This window comes from Trachurus trachurus, assembly GCF_905171665.1.
Source record: "Trachurus trachurus genome assembly, chromosome: 1".
NCBI lineage: Eukaryota > Metazoa > Chordata > Actinopteri > Carangiformes > Carangidae > Trachurus > Trachurus trachurus.
Genome location: NC_139891.1, coordinates 12,013,053 through 12,030,649, shown reverse-complemented (window position 1 = coordinate 12,030,649; position 17,597 = coordinate 12,013,053). Strand labels below are relative to the sequence as shown.

General features: G+C 39.4%; 3 protein-coding genes across 3 annotated transcripts; 1 reads left to right on the top strand and 2 right to left on the bottom strand.

Moving 5' to 3' along the window:
- Nucleotides 1-36: 36 nt before the first annotated feature.
- On the bottom strand, nt 37-5,985 carry LOC310994051 (uncharacterized protein; the record flags this gene model as incomplete). The annotated part of the gene is made up of 2 exons (XM_083982571.1): nt 37-158; nt 5,415-5,985. 2 exons carry the CDS (start codon nt 5,983-5,985, stop codon nt 37-39), a joined length of 693 nt encoding a protein of 230 aa, XP_083838697.1.
- Nucleotides 5,986-8,531: 2,546 nt separating this feature from the next.
- On the bottom strand, nt 8,532-11,147 carry ftr84 (finTRIM family, member 84; the record flags this gene model as incomplete). The annotated part of the gene is made up of 7 exons (XM_083983752.1): nt 8,532-9,073; nt 9,260-9,313; nt 9,529-9,585; nt 9,680-9,836; nt 10,043-10,276; nt 10,367-10,462; nt 10,575-11,147. 7 exons carry the CDS (start codon nt 11,145-11,147, stop codon nt 8,532-8,534), a joined length of 1,713 nt encoding a protein of 570 aa, XP_083839878.1.
- A 3,527-nt stretch (nt 11,148-14,674) lies between these two features.
- Nucleotides 14,675-17,249, top strand: tppp2 (tubulin polymerization-promoting protein family member 2; the record flags this gene model as incomplete). The annotated part of the gene is made up of 3 exons (XM_083973307.1): nt 14,675-14,865; nt 15,556-15,709; nt 17,058-17,249. The coding sequence occupies 3 exons, from the start codon at nt 14,675-14,677 to the stop codon at nt 17,247-17,249; spliced, it is 537 nt and encodes a 178-aa protein (XP_083829433.1).
- Nucleotides 17,250-17,597: the final 348 nt, after the last annotated feature.

Below are 17,597 nucleotides of genomic sequence, written 5' to 3'. Positions count from 1 at the left end.
AAAGGATGACATATATGTCATGGCACTGCTGAGGTGTTATGGAAAGGTTACTTTGATAGCGGCCTCCAGCTCGTCTGCATTTTTGGATCTAGTGTGTCTCATCTTCCTCTTGACAATACCTCGTAGATTCTTGATGGGGTTGAGGTCCGGCGAGTTTGCTGGTCAGTCAAGCACAGTAACATCATGGTCAGCAGCTTTTGGTGCTTTTGGCAGTTTGGGCAGGTGCCAAATCCAGCTGGAAAATAAAATCAGCATCTCCATAAAGATTATCAGCAGAAGAAAGCATGAAGTGCTCTAACATTTCCAAAGGGCTGTGCTGACTTTGGATTTCAGAAAACACACTGGACCAACACCAGCAGATGATGTTGCACCCTAAAATACCACTGACTGTGGAAACTTTTACACTGGACTTCAAGCAACTTGGAATCTGTGCCTCTCCACCATTTCTTGTCTATATGCAACATCTACAGGTAATACTCAGAAAATTAGAATATCGTGAAAAAGTTCATTCACTTCCCCATGATTGCGAACTGTACTGAACCAGACAGAGAGCTTTTAAAGGCTCAGGAACCCTTTGCAGGTGTTTTGGATTAATTGGCTGACAATTTGAGCTACAACATTGAACTTTTTCACGATATTCAAATTTTTTGAGATTCTGATTTTGGGGTTTTCATAAGCTGTAAGCCATAATAATCAAAATTCTAACAAATAAAAGCTTGAAATATCTTGCAATGCCTGTTATGAGTCTAAATAATATATTCATTTCACCTTTTAAGTTGAATTACTTAAATGAATGAACGTTTTCACGATATTCTAATTTTCTGAGTATTACCTGTATTGCATGTCTGTCTGCCCAGTGCCCATCCTGGGTGAGGGATCCCTCCTCTGTTGCTCTCCAATTTTTCACCTGTTAAAACAGTTTCCGGGAGTTTTTCCTCAGTCAACGTGAGGGTCTAAGGACAGAGGATGTTGTCATGATTCTGTGTAAAAACCCTTTGAGACAAACTGACGGTGTCTCTGGTTCAGGAATGGCTTGACACACTAGACCCAAAAATGCAGACAAGCTGAAGGCCGCTATCAAAGCAACCTGGGCTTCCATATCACCTCAGCAGTGCCACAGGCTGTTTGCCTCCATGCCACACCGAAGTGATGCAGTAATTCAAGCAAAAGGAGCCCCAACCAAGTATTGAATGCATATAAATGGACATAATTACCAGAAGACCAACAATTCTGCAGTAACAATCATTCTTTAGTTGGTCTGATGAAATATTACAATTTTTGAGATACTGAATTTAGGGTTTTCATTAAATGTAAGCCATAATCATTACAATTTAACAAAATAAAGACATGGAAATTTCAGTGGGTGTCATGGATGGATCTACTGTATATCAGGTATTAGTTTCACCTTTTGAATTGAACTACTGGAGTAAATGAACTTTTCCATGATATTCTCATTTATTGAGATGCACCTTTGGCTCTTTTGCTTTCAGTTGAATTTATTGTAACTCTGATATTGGCAGATTTGCTTGCCTTTTATGGTCATGATTATCTTGTAAAACTGTCTCTTCCTTATTACATGCATAATGAGCTGTCTTATCATACAGCCCTACTTCCCCAACTGCTCACTATAGTGTAGCCTCTATATCAGTGAGGACTGAGGGGACAGGCTAGGTTGTCTCACTGAGACGCTGATCCATAAACTGTCTCAGGTTATTTTATGTAACATCAACAACAGGTGTCTACTCTGGTGAAAGATGGCAACATTGGCAGTGTGGACGGCAGTTGCAATCATTTACGGAGTCTCTACAGGAAGTGCAATGGTAAAGTATATGCAGAATGGCTTGCTTAAGTGTAAGTTATATGACTATAGAACAGGTTTTCATATCTCTTTGTGTTTTGTTCTTAAATAGCACTCTGCTGCACGTGGGTTAAATGATGACCTTCCTCTGGACATGGCTGCTGACTCTATTGATGACATGTACCAAGACTGCAATCAACAAATGAAGACCAGAGTGGAAAATGAATACCTGCCCAGTGAGAGGAATTCTAACGAAGAATTCAATCAGGCCTGGGAGGAAGCAGTGAAAATCTATGACAAAAAATGGAAGCGTAAAATGGGAAAAAAACGTTCCAACACACTGGGGAGAGAACAGGCTGTTGCCATTTATGTTTACACCCTTGACACACCAAATGTATATCTTAATTTCAATAGAGCAGTTCGCAACCCGGAATCTCTGTACACAACTGAATTCAAGTATCACGCTCTTCACTTTTTCCTGACTGATGCCCTTCAAATTCTCAACTCTCGAAAACCTAAAGATAAAAGATGTGTGACAGGCTACCGTCGAGTCAACAGCTCCTTTATACAAGATGTTCTCAATAAGAAGATTCGCTTTGGCTCTTTTACCTCCAGCTCAATGGGCGACTACCCCAGACCTGCCAGATTTGGGGACAAGTCATGCTTTGAAATTTTTACATGTTTTGGAGCAGACATCTCACTGTACTCTAAGGTTGGAGAGTCAGAGAGAGAAGTGCTGATCCCTCCTTATGAAGTCTTCAAAGTCACAAAGATAGAGAGGAGACTTGACCAGCAGAATTTGCCATGTGAGGTGGTCTATAAAGTGAAGAGTACACGCACTCTTTCTAATTTGAACTGTGCTCTTTTCAGCAACGACCAAACTCACAATACACACGAGACAGATTTGGGCATTTATTAATAATTAATTTGACAGCAGAGGTGTGGAGCTTGTATTGTGCAGCCAGTGTGAAAGAATGAACTCACAGTGGAGACTTAATCAGTTTCCATGGCTCTGTATATAGGATGTTGATTTACAACTCAACATAGAGACAGTGCAGCTTAGCAGCAGTTGTTTTTAAAAGCCTGATGTAGCATCTGCAAAACACGTTGTTCTGATGTCTGCTTTCATAAAACTATAGTCACTGTAGAGATGTTAGTACATTGTATCTATTGAGTGAATTCCTCGTATCATCTGCATTTAAATGATCACAGACTGTTTTTGTACTAAACGGCACCAAAACATCCTGGTTATTCACAAAATTGTGCATATTTGTCATATTTGTTAGGAATTCGTTTGTATGGTAGGCTACTGTATATATGTTAAACTGTTTTCCTCGACTGGCAGTGAAGTGTATATCACGTTACTTCCCTTCCTTGACTTCTCTTGCCTTTTTCAGCATCACAAACATTTCTAGTCATTTGAATAATGAATCTATCTATCTAATGAAAGCAAAAAACAGTCACTGGGTTCTTTTCAATCAACAAGAGACTGTTGTGACAGTGTGCTGTGTGTGGGGGGTGGGGTTGGAGGTGGACTTCTCATCACTGAATTAAGACCCTGCAGCCAAACTGCATGAAGAAGCTTTGACTTCATCCAAAGTTAATCAATCAATCTGCATTGAAAATCACAAGAATGTGAAAAAAAAGACTGTGTAGGAATTGTATGTCTCTGAAAGCCCAGTAAGTTTTATGTCTTCACTTAACGTTTCCTTTTGTGATCATGTTAAAATGTCTTCCTTGTTCTCTGACTCGGCTACATGCAAATATTAAATCTCTCACCATAAGAATGATTTTGCTTGATTATGTAAGTGTCTGTTTTACTATCTCTGAATCATCTCTCTTTCAACCAGAGGTATAACTTCATTTACATAGCACTTTCAGAACACAGTGTGAATGTGAAGAAAGAAACACAAGGATTGTTCAAGGAAAAAGGCATGTGAAAATTGAAACAATGGGAAACAGCACTGACTTGATCGCTACTGGGGAACAAAAATGTCATCTTGAGTAGGAGAATACCAGTGAGTGAAGGCATCTGTACTAGAGGAGCAGCAGTTGCAGTTGGGTCCTGCATACAGAATTCTGAACTGATAACATGTTTCAAATCAAAAACTTCCTCTCATCATATGGGTACAGATTGTTGTGAAGAGATGTGTTATCATTTTAATACTTTTCTGTGTGGTTTTTACAAAGGAAAGGATAAAAACTATATCCAAATAATTTCCCAGTAGCTATGTGTAATGATAACTAAGCACAATGGTAAAGTGTCAAAATGTAAATACACCAGATTTACCAAACTGTGATTCTTTAGGACATTATGTTTAACACAATATCCAAACTATATGTTTTCTTGCAAAAAGATGCAAATGTTAATGGACTTATAAATATTTTTGAACTCTTTATCCCTTCAAGGTTGGTTTGTCATACAGTTCTAACAATAAAGAAGGGAAATGGTGACATCTAGTGGGAAACAACACTTGTCTTTCAGGGTTCTGGCATTATGGGATGAGAGAGGAGGTTTAATGCAGTGTTAAATGAGAAGAGGTGATGAATAAAACAGTGAGTAAGCATTACACTTCTGTCTTTTGTATAACTTTTTGGTATGATAGTTATTTATTAATTTTTTTACAACACATAAATAACTCTATTTATGTTAAATGATCACTAAGTTAACATTCTCATTGTATATCACCGTCTGATCTTCAACAATACTGTAGTAAATGAGCGGCTGGCATCAGTTGTTTAATATTCAAAATATTCATGCAATAAGTCACTGTACTCTTGTAACAGTTCTGTCATTACATTATTTGAGCAAAACAACACGCATGCATACAGCCTTTCTGGAATTCTCATCTACTACAAAATATATAACGAAACTAAAGAGTAAACACTGACTATGATCATGTCAGTCATGTCAAGTCACACTAATAATTAAAATAACATTCTTTTTTTTTTTTAATTATTTACAGCAAAATGACCAGTTTAACACATTTTAATATGTATGACCAATAAACACTAGTTAATGTCCATTGGCAGTTTTTACAGTTCTTTATAACATCTTGTTACAATACAGGTTAGCTACTGGGGTGAGTCATAAATGCTGAACATTTTCTTTTTTGTTGAAATAAGGTCTATGGTCAAGAGATGCTCAAGACATTTTCAAATCCTATTCTAAAGCATAAAAAATGTTGGTAAATGCCTGAGCTGTGATTTAATTTAGCTTGATAATCTCTCATGCTCATTTAACACAATAGAATACACCAAGTTACAACAAGTGAAGTCTTTTCTTACAGCATCACATATAATAGTATATAGAGAGTATTTATATCTTGATAAAGAGATGGTTAAGATGTACAGTATTACATTGTTTACCACTTGCAGGTAAGTTTTCCAGCCCTGTGGAGGTAGAGGAGAGGCTGTATGAACCCAGTTATTAAAGCTAAGCCCGAGCAAATGGTTAAGGCACTGGTAAACTCAATGGGACCAATGCAACACTGTAGTGGAATAGCAGCCACATACAACAAGAAATTAATGGTCATGAAAATCACAATCAGTGAAATTACTTTAAGGGCCTGTCTTTTCATTGCGTTGCTCTTCTTCCTCTCTCTGTCTCTGTCACCTGGCCCTGGGCGCTTCAGAGCCCACAGAACAGAGAGACAGCAAAAAAGCATCACAGAGAAGAAGAACAAATTCTGAGTGAAAAACCCATAAAGATACACAATGTTTGTATACGTGTAAATGGAGTAGACACAGGAAACCAGAGTAACCAGCCAGACAACACAGCCACAGGCCACCCTGTACCTCAGGGGTTTATACCGAAGAAAAACCACAGGGTGGACAACCCCGATATAGCACTCAACACAGATGCAACATTGGAAGAAAGGACGAGCTGTGTAGAGAAGGCCAAGTGTAAACATGAAGACTTCAAAACAGAAAAGCAACTCTAACTTAATATATAGAAAGTAGAAAATACTTGATAAAGAGAACACAATCTCAGACATAGCCAGGTTGAGAGAAAAGAAATCTGAAGTCCCTGTGGCTCCTGCCAGTATCAACCACATGACATAACCATTCAGTGGAAGACCCAGGATGATGTTGACCGAGGCTGAGGCCACGGCTAAAGCCACATGATGTGATTCAACAATGGTGGGGTAGCTTGTCGAACCATTCGCTGCAAAGGTGGTGTTCATTGAGAGTCTGAAAAGAACAACAAACCTTGACAACAAAGTACAAAGTAATACACAGTGACAACATTAAAAAAGAGCAAAAAGATAGACAGTTATCAAACCTGGTGTGGAGCTAAGCAGCATAAGGTGGGAGTGAAGTGAGGACTGGCATGGAAATAACCTTGCAAGGTCTTATTGTTTTGTTTTTTTTTTTTGCTGTTGACATAATCAAATACTCTCCAATAACAACAAGCACTCCACAGAGTTTAAAATGGAAATTTTCTATTGAGTTCAAAGTGAGTTAGGGCTAACCGCCTTGAAAACATGTTTCCAATCTGTGCTCCACCTTTTATCCTCTCTCTGCTGGGAGAGATGAGAGCTACTGTCAGTGCATCTCACTTTGACAACATCACATTTTCTCACTGGTTCTACTTTTATCTGTGAAATGTTCTATTTGTATGCTACTGTAAATGTAATTCCCCCATTAAATTCACCTTAATCAAATAGATTTTGCATGAATGTTGCATTTGCGTCCATGTGTCTGTAACCCATACCTGTATAACTCATCTATCCTTCTTAATTTATTAACAAGGATGTATAAACTCTTTAGCCTGGGGGACTGTTTTTTTCTTTCTTCCCATTTTTTTGGATCACCCCATATGACATTCCATGGAGTTATTCAGTTTATCATGGCTTGTTGACACTCTTTCTGTAGCAGCTGGTTGACAATTTACACCTGTAAGTTTGCATTTCCAACCATGGGTGTGCTTCGTGTCTGTTACGGGGCAAACAAGCAGTGCTGCTGAGTCATTTCTTTTGCAAATCATGGAATCAGAGGGGAAAAAATAATAGTCACCATGAACAGATGAGAAGAATAGAAATGTATGAGATAAAATATCCCTTTATATGTTTCAACTAGCAACTGCAGTCTTCCACAGAAGGCTCTTCTGAGGAAGGTAGATAGATTTCTATTTTGTACTCTTAATTCATTACATTATTCACTGGATGTGTAATTTTAGTAGTAAAAAAAAAATAATGTCACTTTATGGCAATGGTATATGATAACAATCGTCTGGTTAGGAAAAAAGTGACTTTGAAAACCTCTGCAGAAAAAAAACATATGCTGCTCGAAGTGTAGAAATATTTTTTTTATAAATTGTTGTTCAGTCCAGTACTTGAATGTTCCATTTCTTTTTTATTTAGAAGTGAAAAGAACACCATGAACACAATGAGGAACTACATAGGTGGAAAATGCGCTGCACATAAGTGAGAATAGCCTCTGGTTTCACCCCTGTTAACGAAGTTGTGGCTAAAAACCCTTTTCTGTCACTCAGGTATGTACTTTCGTATTTCCTGCCTCACTTTAAAAAAATATTTCATTTCTTTAGTGTCATGTTCCTTGTTTTGCTTCCTCTGATGCAGTGCCACATAAGCATGCAACAATTCTTTGCCATGATATTCCTAAGGGGTAAACTTTTAGGGTACACGGTGGCATGTGATTGTGCTTCCTGACAGACAGTGATCACAGTGCTCTCATTGGATTTCATTTGGAAAATGTGCTTTATTGGTAATAGAAGTGAATTTGTTCTGCTTACTGTCGATGGCTCTGTAGGACTGTAAGGGACAGAGAAACCATCATGAGAGTAACAACATGAAGAATAATGTACTCTGTGTCCGTTGGCAATGGCAGCTGCTAGATCACTTACAAAATCCCCTAATGTTTGTAGTAAATGGATAATAATAAGTGTGGCAGGAGGAAAGAGGGCCTGGGCGGGGTTTGAACCCTAGTCTCCCGCATAAGAGTCATGTGCGCTGACCATTCAACCAAAGGGAAATCCCTGTGGCCAAGTAGCCAGGGCACATGATCAATTGGAGGCATCGTGACAGGACTGTCAACTGCCGCACAAGTTTGTTTCCACCTCTCCTCTGTCTCTTTATGGGGAAGCAATTTGCTAAATAGAATTGTCTCTGAGTTTATTTTTTTGTGGATTTGTAAAATGTCTTCAAGGTCAATCATCCTTGTGGCTCCATCAACTCCATTTGAAAAGCCATCAGCCATTACACACAGTTAGATTTTATTGTTCTCAAACATGAAATTAGTTTCTGTAGATAGCCTCCGGAATATATCATTCTGCAGTGCATATACTCCATACTGTAGCTACAGTATGTACGATTGTTATTAAGCAAATTCAGACTTACATATATTATACTTACATGTTTCCTCAGTTAGTTGTTATTAATTGTCAAGGTACTTATATAGATATAATGTAATCGTATATAAAAACTACTCTCTAAGGACATAAACGCTTCAAAATTGTATCATTTTACCTGCACACATGAACAAAAATACCCATATGACATTAATTAATCTGTCGTCATAATTACTAGATTGTAAATGGCATTAGCAAGATTGCATGAATATATATCTCTTTGGACAGAACTTTGTATGAAATGTGCAGTCGCAACATAAAATCATCTGTACAATAAAGTGTTTAAAATTCATTTTTGCAGACTTGCAGAATTGTACTGCTGTCAATATTTTGTACTTAGTCTTCTCAGATCTTACTATCTCAGTAAGGTCTGTGACTCTGCTTCAGTTGGCACAGCGTAACGGAGGAGCCCACACCAAAACCAGCATACAAAGGCTCACTGAACTGAGCTTTGAAACTGTGGATAAGCTCCATAGTCTCTGATACTGAGTAAAAGGCCACAGTGTTGCCTGCATAGTCCAGATACACACCTATCCTTGTAGCCCTAGGAGCATCAGGAAGGTCTCGGTCAGTTTTGTTGTGCCACGCAGAGTAGCCTGACTCTGAACACAGGAGACTCCAAGACTTGTCATTGTAGCCCAGCAGGCTGAGTGAGTTTTTGCCCTTGCGACTGATACTCTTGTAGGCCAGCCCGATGGAAAACTCCCCGCTCCACTCTGCCTCCCAGTAAAATCTGAAACCAGTCAGAGGTTCCTTGCACAGAACCTGGGAGAAGCCATCGAAGCGTTCTGGGTGATCTGGGTAAAACTGGACAGTTTTCTTCCGTGTGACCTTCTGGTTCCCGTCTGACAGAATCAGCTCTTTGTAGACTGAGTTTGGATCAAAGGACATCTTACAGGCATCTAAGTAAAACAACGCAACATGTTTGTTATCTTATGTTAAATTGAGAATATCAATTAGTTATCCATCTGTTTACTTGGACATTTTTATTATTATTATTGTGGTCAAAGAAGAACAAACATAAGAAGACCATTCATGTGTAACTGTATAATGATGCACTATATTCATCAAATGTACTGTTTACTCACATCTCAAGAAGTCCATTCTTGTTTTTGGCTCCTGGAAATCTACTCTGGAGGGAACTATTTAGATATTTATTAATAGATATTAAAACATGTACATTACTTTGTGATTAATTTCATTTTTTTGTTTATTTTTTAAGAGTTTAAACTGAATTATGTAATTGCATAAGTCAAACAAGGGGTATTTGAAACACTCACTATTAAAATATTACCTGCTAATTTTCCAAAAGTAAAATAATATCTGAGTAAGTGTACTTCAGTTTAGTGATGCTAACCTTTCAGCCGTTTGTCTCCATTTCTTGGCAGAAGTATATACACAGGGGTTTCGCTGACTGTGGAGATGGTGCAGCATTAGTTACTCACAGGCCCATTTTTATGTATCACTCTTAAAAGATAACTTGTGATAGCTATACAACTGAAGCAAACCTGTCTTGGAAATTTTGCCCAGTTCCTTCTTGCAGATGTCATCCACATGTTCTTTCATCTCTGTGGCTGTCCTGCTCATCTCTCCAAAAGAAAACTGAGGGTTGATGAGCACTTTGGGCACCATGGCCTCAGGAGGAATACACAGGGTTGGAAAATTCTGCTTGACAAAAAACAATCAATTCGCCACATAGTCAGAAACACAATCTGAGAGGTGATCAGAAGAAATGAAGAGGTAGTGTTGTTCTACAGTAATTGTCTGAACTCTGTTATTGTTATTGTGTACCACTCTACATGTGATATGCCAATATTAAATCCACTGCTTCTGTAATCCTATTTTTAGGTAATGTGTCTAAATTTCAGTACCTGCAGAAAGTGGATGTTGTCCTCTGTTTCGAGGATCTGCCGTAGCTCTGCGTCTCTGCGCTGTAGCTCAAGTATTTCCTGCTCCAGACGCTCCACGTAGCCGTCAGCCTGAGACATCGCTGCCTGCATGTTGGCTGTTATCATCTGATTGATTTCGGCCTTCCAGCGCTCCACCGCCTGGAGCATTTCGTGGAAGGTCTTATCACTTTCTGCCTGTGCTCGCTGTGCAGCATTCTAAGACAGTAAAGTCAATTTACAACATTTTTAATTTTACCATACTGAGATACTTTCATTTATGTTTGATTCAACCATGCCGGTACTTACTTTGAGAACATCCACATTATGCTTGAGCTCCTGCAGCTCCTTCATCCTCTCCTGGATGATGTGCTGCACTTCAGACTGAGTGACCACCAGGACTTTCTAATGAAAGGACACAGAGGTAAGCAGACAGGTGTTCATGAATCACAATATGCTATCAAGACAACTTGTATACAGTCACACATATCATTGGCTAATAACATTTCACACTCACCTGCTTCTCAATTCGCTCTTCTTCTGCTGAGGTTATGTTGTGGCCGCGGTGCTCTCTGACGGTGCAGAGCACACAGATACACATCTGGTCAGAGCGACAGAAGAGCTCCAGGCCTTTCTCGTGCTGGGGGCAGATCTTCCTGTCCAGGTGACCCGTCTCATCGACCAACTTGTGTCTCTTGAAGGTAGACGACTCATAATGAGGCTTGACATGCGTTTCACAGTAGTAAGCCAAGCACATGAGGCACGATTTGACGGCCTTGTTGCGACGGCCAACGCAAAAATCGCAGAAGGATTCGCGATGCATGTAGGGGAAAGGAGTGAGCTCTGGAAGCTGGCGCCGTGGCTCGTGGTTTACGTCGGGCAGGGAGCGTCTCAGCACAGGACGTGGCGTGAAAGTTGCACGGCATTGTGGGCAGTTGTACACACCCATGTGGTCATACTGGTCCCAGTAGACCTTGATGCACTCCTGGCAGTAGGTGTCACCACAGGGGATGGTGACTGGGTCTCTGACCGTGTCCACACATAGTGGACAGTAAGCATCTGGTGGTAAAGGGAAACCAGACTCAGCCATGATGATATTGGACAAGATAAATGTTGAAAAAGTCTCCAAATCAGAACAGTTTCCAGTTTTCTGGTATCATATGTGGATCCCCAAACTTTCAGTCTATTAAAAATGAGTAAGTCAAATAATAGTTGAATATAATAATAGTAAGTAAAGTGCTGCCTGGCCCCGAGGAAGTCTAACCGCAAGCTCCTATGATCCTACACCTGCTTTTAAAACAGGAGACAATGCTATTGTCTGTTGGTATTTATAGGGAGGCCTTTGTTTGTACTATAAGCAAACAGGTAATGTCTTCCCACAGAACAGCTTGTTCCAGGGTCGAGTGAAAGTACTGAGGTTGCACCCATGACTGAATCTGCTTACAAAGCAAGAATTTCACCTCGACTCACACAGCAAAGGTCAAGTTGTTCAACAAATAACAGTTAATGTGAGTCGCCATGGCCTGTAATGTTAAATAACCACTGTGCTGCTAACTGAGTTGATCTCAAATCAAGTTTCCCGACATGTAATGTAGACACAGGGTGTTTGCTAAATTCCACTGTTGTTTTACATTAATATTTCCTTCAAACCAACAATGTTGGGGACTGTACTGGTTGGTATTCCGCAAGGAGGTGGGGGCAGAGTCCTTTGGCTTTCCATTTGACCTGGTAGAGAGTTTCATGATGGTGCATGATGTCAAAACAACTTGTTCTGTTTATCCTGTGAACAAAATGGTACAGTCCATCAGTATCTGTGTGGGTTCCCACAGGAGTACATTTGAAACCTGAAAAACAATGCAAGGCAGGAACACGTCAGCACTTGAGGGGCAAGCTGAAGCAATGATTTACACGCATTTTAGCTTATTTTCAGGCACAATCTGCAATTTACAAAAAGGGATTAAAATACTGATTACTTTAAAAGAAGCTTACTGATTGATTGGCATTCTACAGTATGCAATAACATTACATACACAATGACTAAATGTCAGTTATTTTCTGATGCTTTTATTAAAAAACCCTAAAGTAAAACTGAAGCCTATATTTTCAAAAGCATTACATTTTCATATTATTTCAACTCTTGGACTGTAAAATCTAATGTACTGTACGTATACTACATCCGAAGTATGACCAGAAAATGTGGACAATGAATAGTTCATAAACAGAGTGTAAAAAGGTTCAGTATACATATACTGCATATGGTTTGTGGAAATTGTCATGGTTTTGGTTTGATTTGGATTTTGTGTTGGCCTGTGTTTGTGTTTCTCTTTTTTTTTTCCCCCCTCCGTTTAGGTGTGTGGTGACAGGGGGCGGAGCTGACCCACTTCCAGGTTGCACACCTGCATCCAATTCCACCTTCATCAAGCTCCTCAAAAACTCCTTCACCAGTGCACCCAGCTGCCAGATTATTCCGTTCCATGCGGTAGTCACCACGTCCTCTCATTCAGTAAGTCATGCCTGTCCTGCCAGCACCTTTTTAGTAATTCCTCCGTTTTGTTTCCCTGTTTTCAGACAGCCACGTTTGGAGTCCACCGTGCCTTGGGTCAGCTCGTCCCCTGCCGTCACCACCTTTTCAGTTCTCGCCCCTCAGTTGGTGGTTGTTTTTTGTTTGTACTTTGGACTTACCATTTTTGTTAAATAAACTCTTTTCATTACTTGCACACCCGAGTCCGGCTCCAAACTCTGGTCCAAAAACCTCCCACCTGACAGAAATAAAGCCAATGTAAACTTTATGACAAGAGCTGATTATACTAAGGTAGCAGATCTACTGTATGAGCTGGATCCCAGCAGTAGTGTACTACTTGACATCTATGGTGCAGTAGTTGCACATAAGATCATTATCCACAATGTGATCTCACTCTCAGAGTACACAGTGTGACACATAGCCTGCCCTGTGCAGTTTGACTGATGTGAAGCTGTGGGATGGGATTATGTTTCCTGTAATGTGTCGGCTTTATGCTGTCAGTGCTCTTTGTCCTTTGAAGGACTGCTCTCATCTTTGTCCAGACAGAAGTGCTCTTGTGACTGCCAGTCAGAGAGAGAGAGAACAAGAGGTTGGGACAGTGATGCAGAGTGGGCATAGCAAAATGCTTTGAGCGGGCAAATGGGGATTAACAATAATTAATTATGCAACATCTTCTCACAACAAAGAGATATGGACCAAAATGAATCAGAAATATCACATAAATAATATCTCCACACAAGTGCGTACAGGGAGGTGTGAGCTAATCAGGCTGAATAGACACAAGGGAGGCTGAGTACCCATGATGTCATTGACTGTGCTGGTTGGTGCTCTCTCCCTCCTCCCTTCCTCCTCCCTCTCTCTGCCTGCCTCTCTGCATCTCTCCATCTGTGTCGTCACTGTGAGAGGGGTCTGGGAGTGGCCGGAAGGAGAAGAGTCTGAGTAGAAAGAAGAAGAAAGGAAGAGGAGGAGTAGGACGAAGACACGGAGCACCTGTACACGAATCAGGATTTTCCTGAATATTTTCACAGCATCCTTCTCTTTACGGCAGCAGGTACACTTTCATTTCTATTTTTTTTTGGCACTGGTATTTATAGCTACGCAGAAAGGGGGAGTAGAAACGGTCTCCAAGCAGCCAAAAACAAGGCTGAGAATTACTTATTTAATGGTTGCAATGGCAAGATGTTTTTGTTTATGCTTTGATAATGACAATTCATTCATAATCATCTGAACAAATATATAACATAATTACACAGGGGTTAGGCCATACACGCTGACCTATTATTTTCTTACATTATATAACAGATTCAGTATTATTATTATTATTATTATTATTATTATAGTGCATGTTGCTATGCAGAAAGGCAACACATGCTTTTATCCACTTTCTTTATGGTTTAATGTCTGTAACATTCTCAGCTGTTTCTGCTCACTAATAAAATTTGTTCCAAAATGACTAGGAAACTAAAAGTAAGCTGCGGTACTCAAACAAATGTTCACCTTTCTTTGTCTTAAATAACATTTTCATGTATTACCAAATGTTACAAAATGTACATCCTGATTTCCATGAACTTTACCCGCAGCAACAATTACAACAAGTGATTGATGAGTCTGCTTGTGTGTGTGTGTGGCAGAGAGAGAGGGAGAGAAGAGAAAGAGCATTTGTTCTTTCACTACAGAGTGCACAGCAGTGCAGCCTTTTAGAAATGGAGTTGATTGAATTAAACTGGCCTTACAGTAGCTTGAGTAACACTAACAGAAGATTAATGGATGTGAAAGTCAGTGTGTGTGAGAGGAGGAGAGAGATAAATGTTTGTACTCAGACTGACCATCACAGCAGCCTCTATTTCTTGGCAGGCAAGAAGTCAATCAGCTAATAGAATCATTATGAATTCACCTCAATTTCACTAAATGTGCTGGCAAGGGTAGGAAGTAAATTAACAACATAAAAGGGAGGGCACTTTTATCCTATGGGGTTTAGGATAACACAGCCAACGACTACACTGCTCCATTAAACATGATCATTGTGTGTGTGTGTTTGTGTATGAACCCATGATAGCAGTACCCAAGTCCTTCTGTTTGCATATGTATCCGTTAGCATGGCTGAGGGCTCAGTGTCAGTGGCAGAGGTGCAGTCATCCTTCCACAAGTTTGCAGTCCATGGAGACACCAAGGCCACGGGAAAGGAGATGAACGGCAAGAACTTTGCCAAGCTCTGCAAGGACTGCCACATCATAGATGGCAAGAACGTCACCACCACCGATGTTGACATAGTTTTCAGCAAAGTCAAGTAAGATTTCACCCAGGATCCACCTCCCACAGTTAACAAACACACATAGAAATGCATTGTCAGCTCTTGCAAGGAATCCCATATCAGCTTATACTTATGGGGTTGGTAACTTATATGGAAGCCCTGAAGAGCCAGTGGTTTGAATTTTGTCTATAATTGAATCGTTTGTTTTAGATTATTGATTATTATCTACTGTGGAAACAATGTACTCTCTATAGCACCAGCCAGATAGCAGTGTATGTACTTACTGTGTACATAAGTATGGAAGTATAAGTGTGTGCGTTTGGACTTCTAATAGTTATTGAGATATTTTAATGCCAAACATAGAACCAATTCTGCTAAAAAACTAAATTATCACTATTATTCCAACCAATTTTCTCTTGGTGCAGAATGAAGAATGAAGCATGTACACCTCCGGGAAACCTTTCATTATGGCACTCGTGTTGGATTAGGGTCATAATCATTCTTTGTTGTTGTGATGACATTACTGGTTACAAATGTGTATTGGAGAATTAATCAAATTTACAGTGCTTGCTCTATGAAATCAAGAAAATCTAATAATCACCCTGTTATACGAAGTGCCAGTCCTTTCCCTTTGTTCGACATGGTTTTATATTATGCAAAGAGGGACATGATATTAATTGGATAATTTTGTTACTTTCCTGATTAAGCGACACTGTGTTTCCTCAGGGCAAAGTCAGTTCGTGTAATCACATTTGAGCAGTTCAACCAGGCCCTCACTGAGTTGGCTCCCAAACGTTTCAAAGGCAAAAGCAAAGAGGAGGCACTACAGCAGCTCTATGGCCTAATTGTTGGGAAGGACCCCTCCAACGTTGGAATCACTGTGAGTATTTCATAAGTTATAACAACAACTCTCAGTTTGAACATAATTGCTGATGGTATGACAAATACATTTTATGGCCACGGTAAAAAAATAAAAAATTGCCAAATAATTCCAAATAATCTGTATATCCCATTGACTGTCCAAAAGTTTACAATCACAAAAAGCAACATTATGAGAAACTGAAGTAAAAGTTATGTGCTCTCTGTCAAATTTCTATCCCTGACTAACCAAATGACGACTACACAGGACAAGCAGTAGTTTATGACATGATCCAGCTGATTGGTTTGTGTTTGCAACTATTCTAAGTATGGTTATATGCCGGTATATACTATATATGAAACTGTTGCGGGGCAAACATACATTAAATAATAACTTGATACCGTGAATAACAATAATTTACTACATTTAGGGGAATAAATATTGATCACTGATATCATTGTCCAACAGCACATTCACAAAAACAACACAAAAAAAAATTATGAAGAATGAATATAAAGAATGATAAAATTATAAGACATTAGATAAAATGTGTGTGTGAGTGTGTTACTGTACTGCTACACTTATGGGGACATGTAATTTACAGCCACACTGTGGGGACTCAACTTCCTAGTGGGAACGAATACTACATTTGCACAAGTAAAGCATAATGTAGAGTTCGGAGGTTGTTACATTATCCCACTTATTAGAATGAAATAATTAATTTGAGACATAATGGTGATCAATATATGACTTTTATCGATTTATAAATTGCATCATTTAGTGCATCTGCAAGGGAAAGGGAAGGCAGTTCTCTGCTGTTTTGCTAACCCTCCTCCCGGTCGTGTGCATTTGTTTTCAACAAAGCCTTTGATAATCAATCAGTGGATTGATGGATTATCATATACATGTTACAATGTGTGTATTTGTGTCTTTGTAGTCTTATCTTTCATAAACAAGAGATTACAGTTTATGGGCCGCGTTTGTGTTGTGGACTCGCGGTCCCACCAAGATGAGAGCTGTGACATTTTCCTGATCATGCAGATTTGGTTTTCAGCCACAGGATGTGGAATGAGCCTCCACTCAAGTAATTTATCTAACATCACAATTAGTCTGAAGCTGTTTAATGAAGGTAAAAATGAAACATAAGGTAAATATCCTGTATAGTTCTTCTCCTCCGTGCTCCTCTGATCAGAGCAGCATGTGTTATACTGACAGAAATAACAGACCATAGAATGCAGCAATTGACCAATCAGGGTGACAGAATGACAATTATTACATTTAAAAATGAGAGGGTAGATTTAGGTCAAATGGAATGGTTAATGTCTGCTTATTACTTTTCCCTGTGAAATCTTTATTCCATTGTGTTTAGAAAGTGGCAAAGGCAGCAGCAGTGGAGAGACTGACTGATACCGCCAAGTACACTGGATCACATAAGGAGCGGTTCGACGAGTCTGGCAAAGGGAAAGGGAAGGCTGGGCGTCAGGACATCCCAGACACCAGTGGCTATGTGTCATCTTATAAGGGCAGCGGCACCTATGAGGAAAAAGTGAAAGAAGCATAATCCTGATGACAGATTATGAAAACCTTAACCTGAATCAGGAGTATTTAAAAAAAAAAGAAGAACAAAAAATGGTTGCTTTATTTTTGAAGACAAAAAATAGTATATGTACTGTACTATGGGCCTAACACTTTGAAAACAAGTCAACAAAAAAACATACAATTGGCCTTTCAAGGTTTTCATAAGTGACGACCAAGTTGGGAAATTTAGAGAAAACAAAAAAACCTAAATATAATTTATTAATCCATATATTCAAGGGATGTTTACGATGTTCTGTGTATATTTTTAGCTATTTGACAGACACCAAAATATGGCACTTGTGGTTAAGCATGCATCATAAACACTAACTCT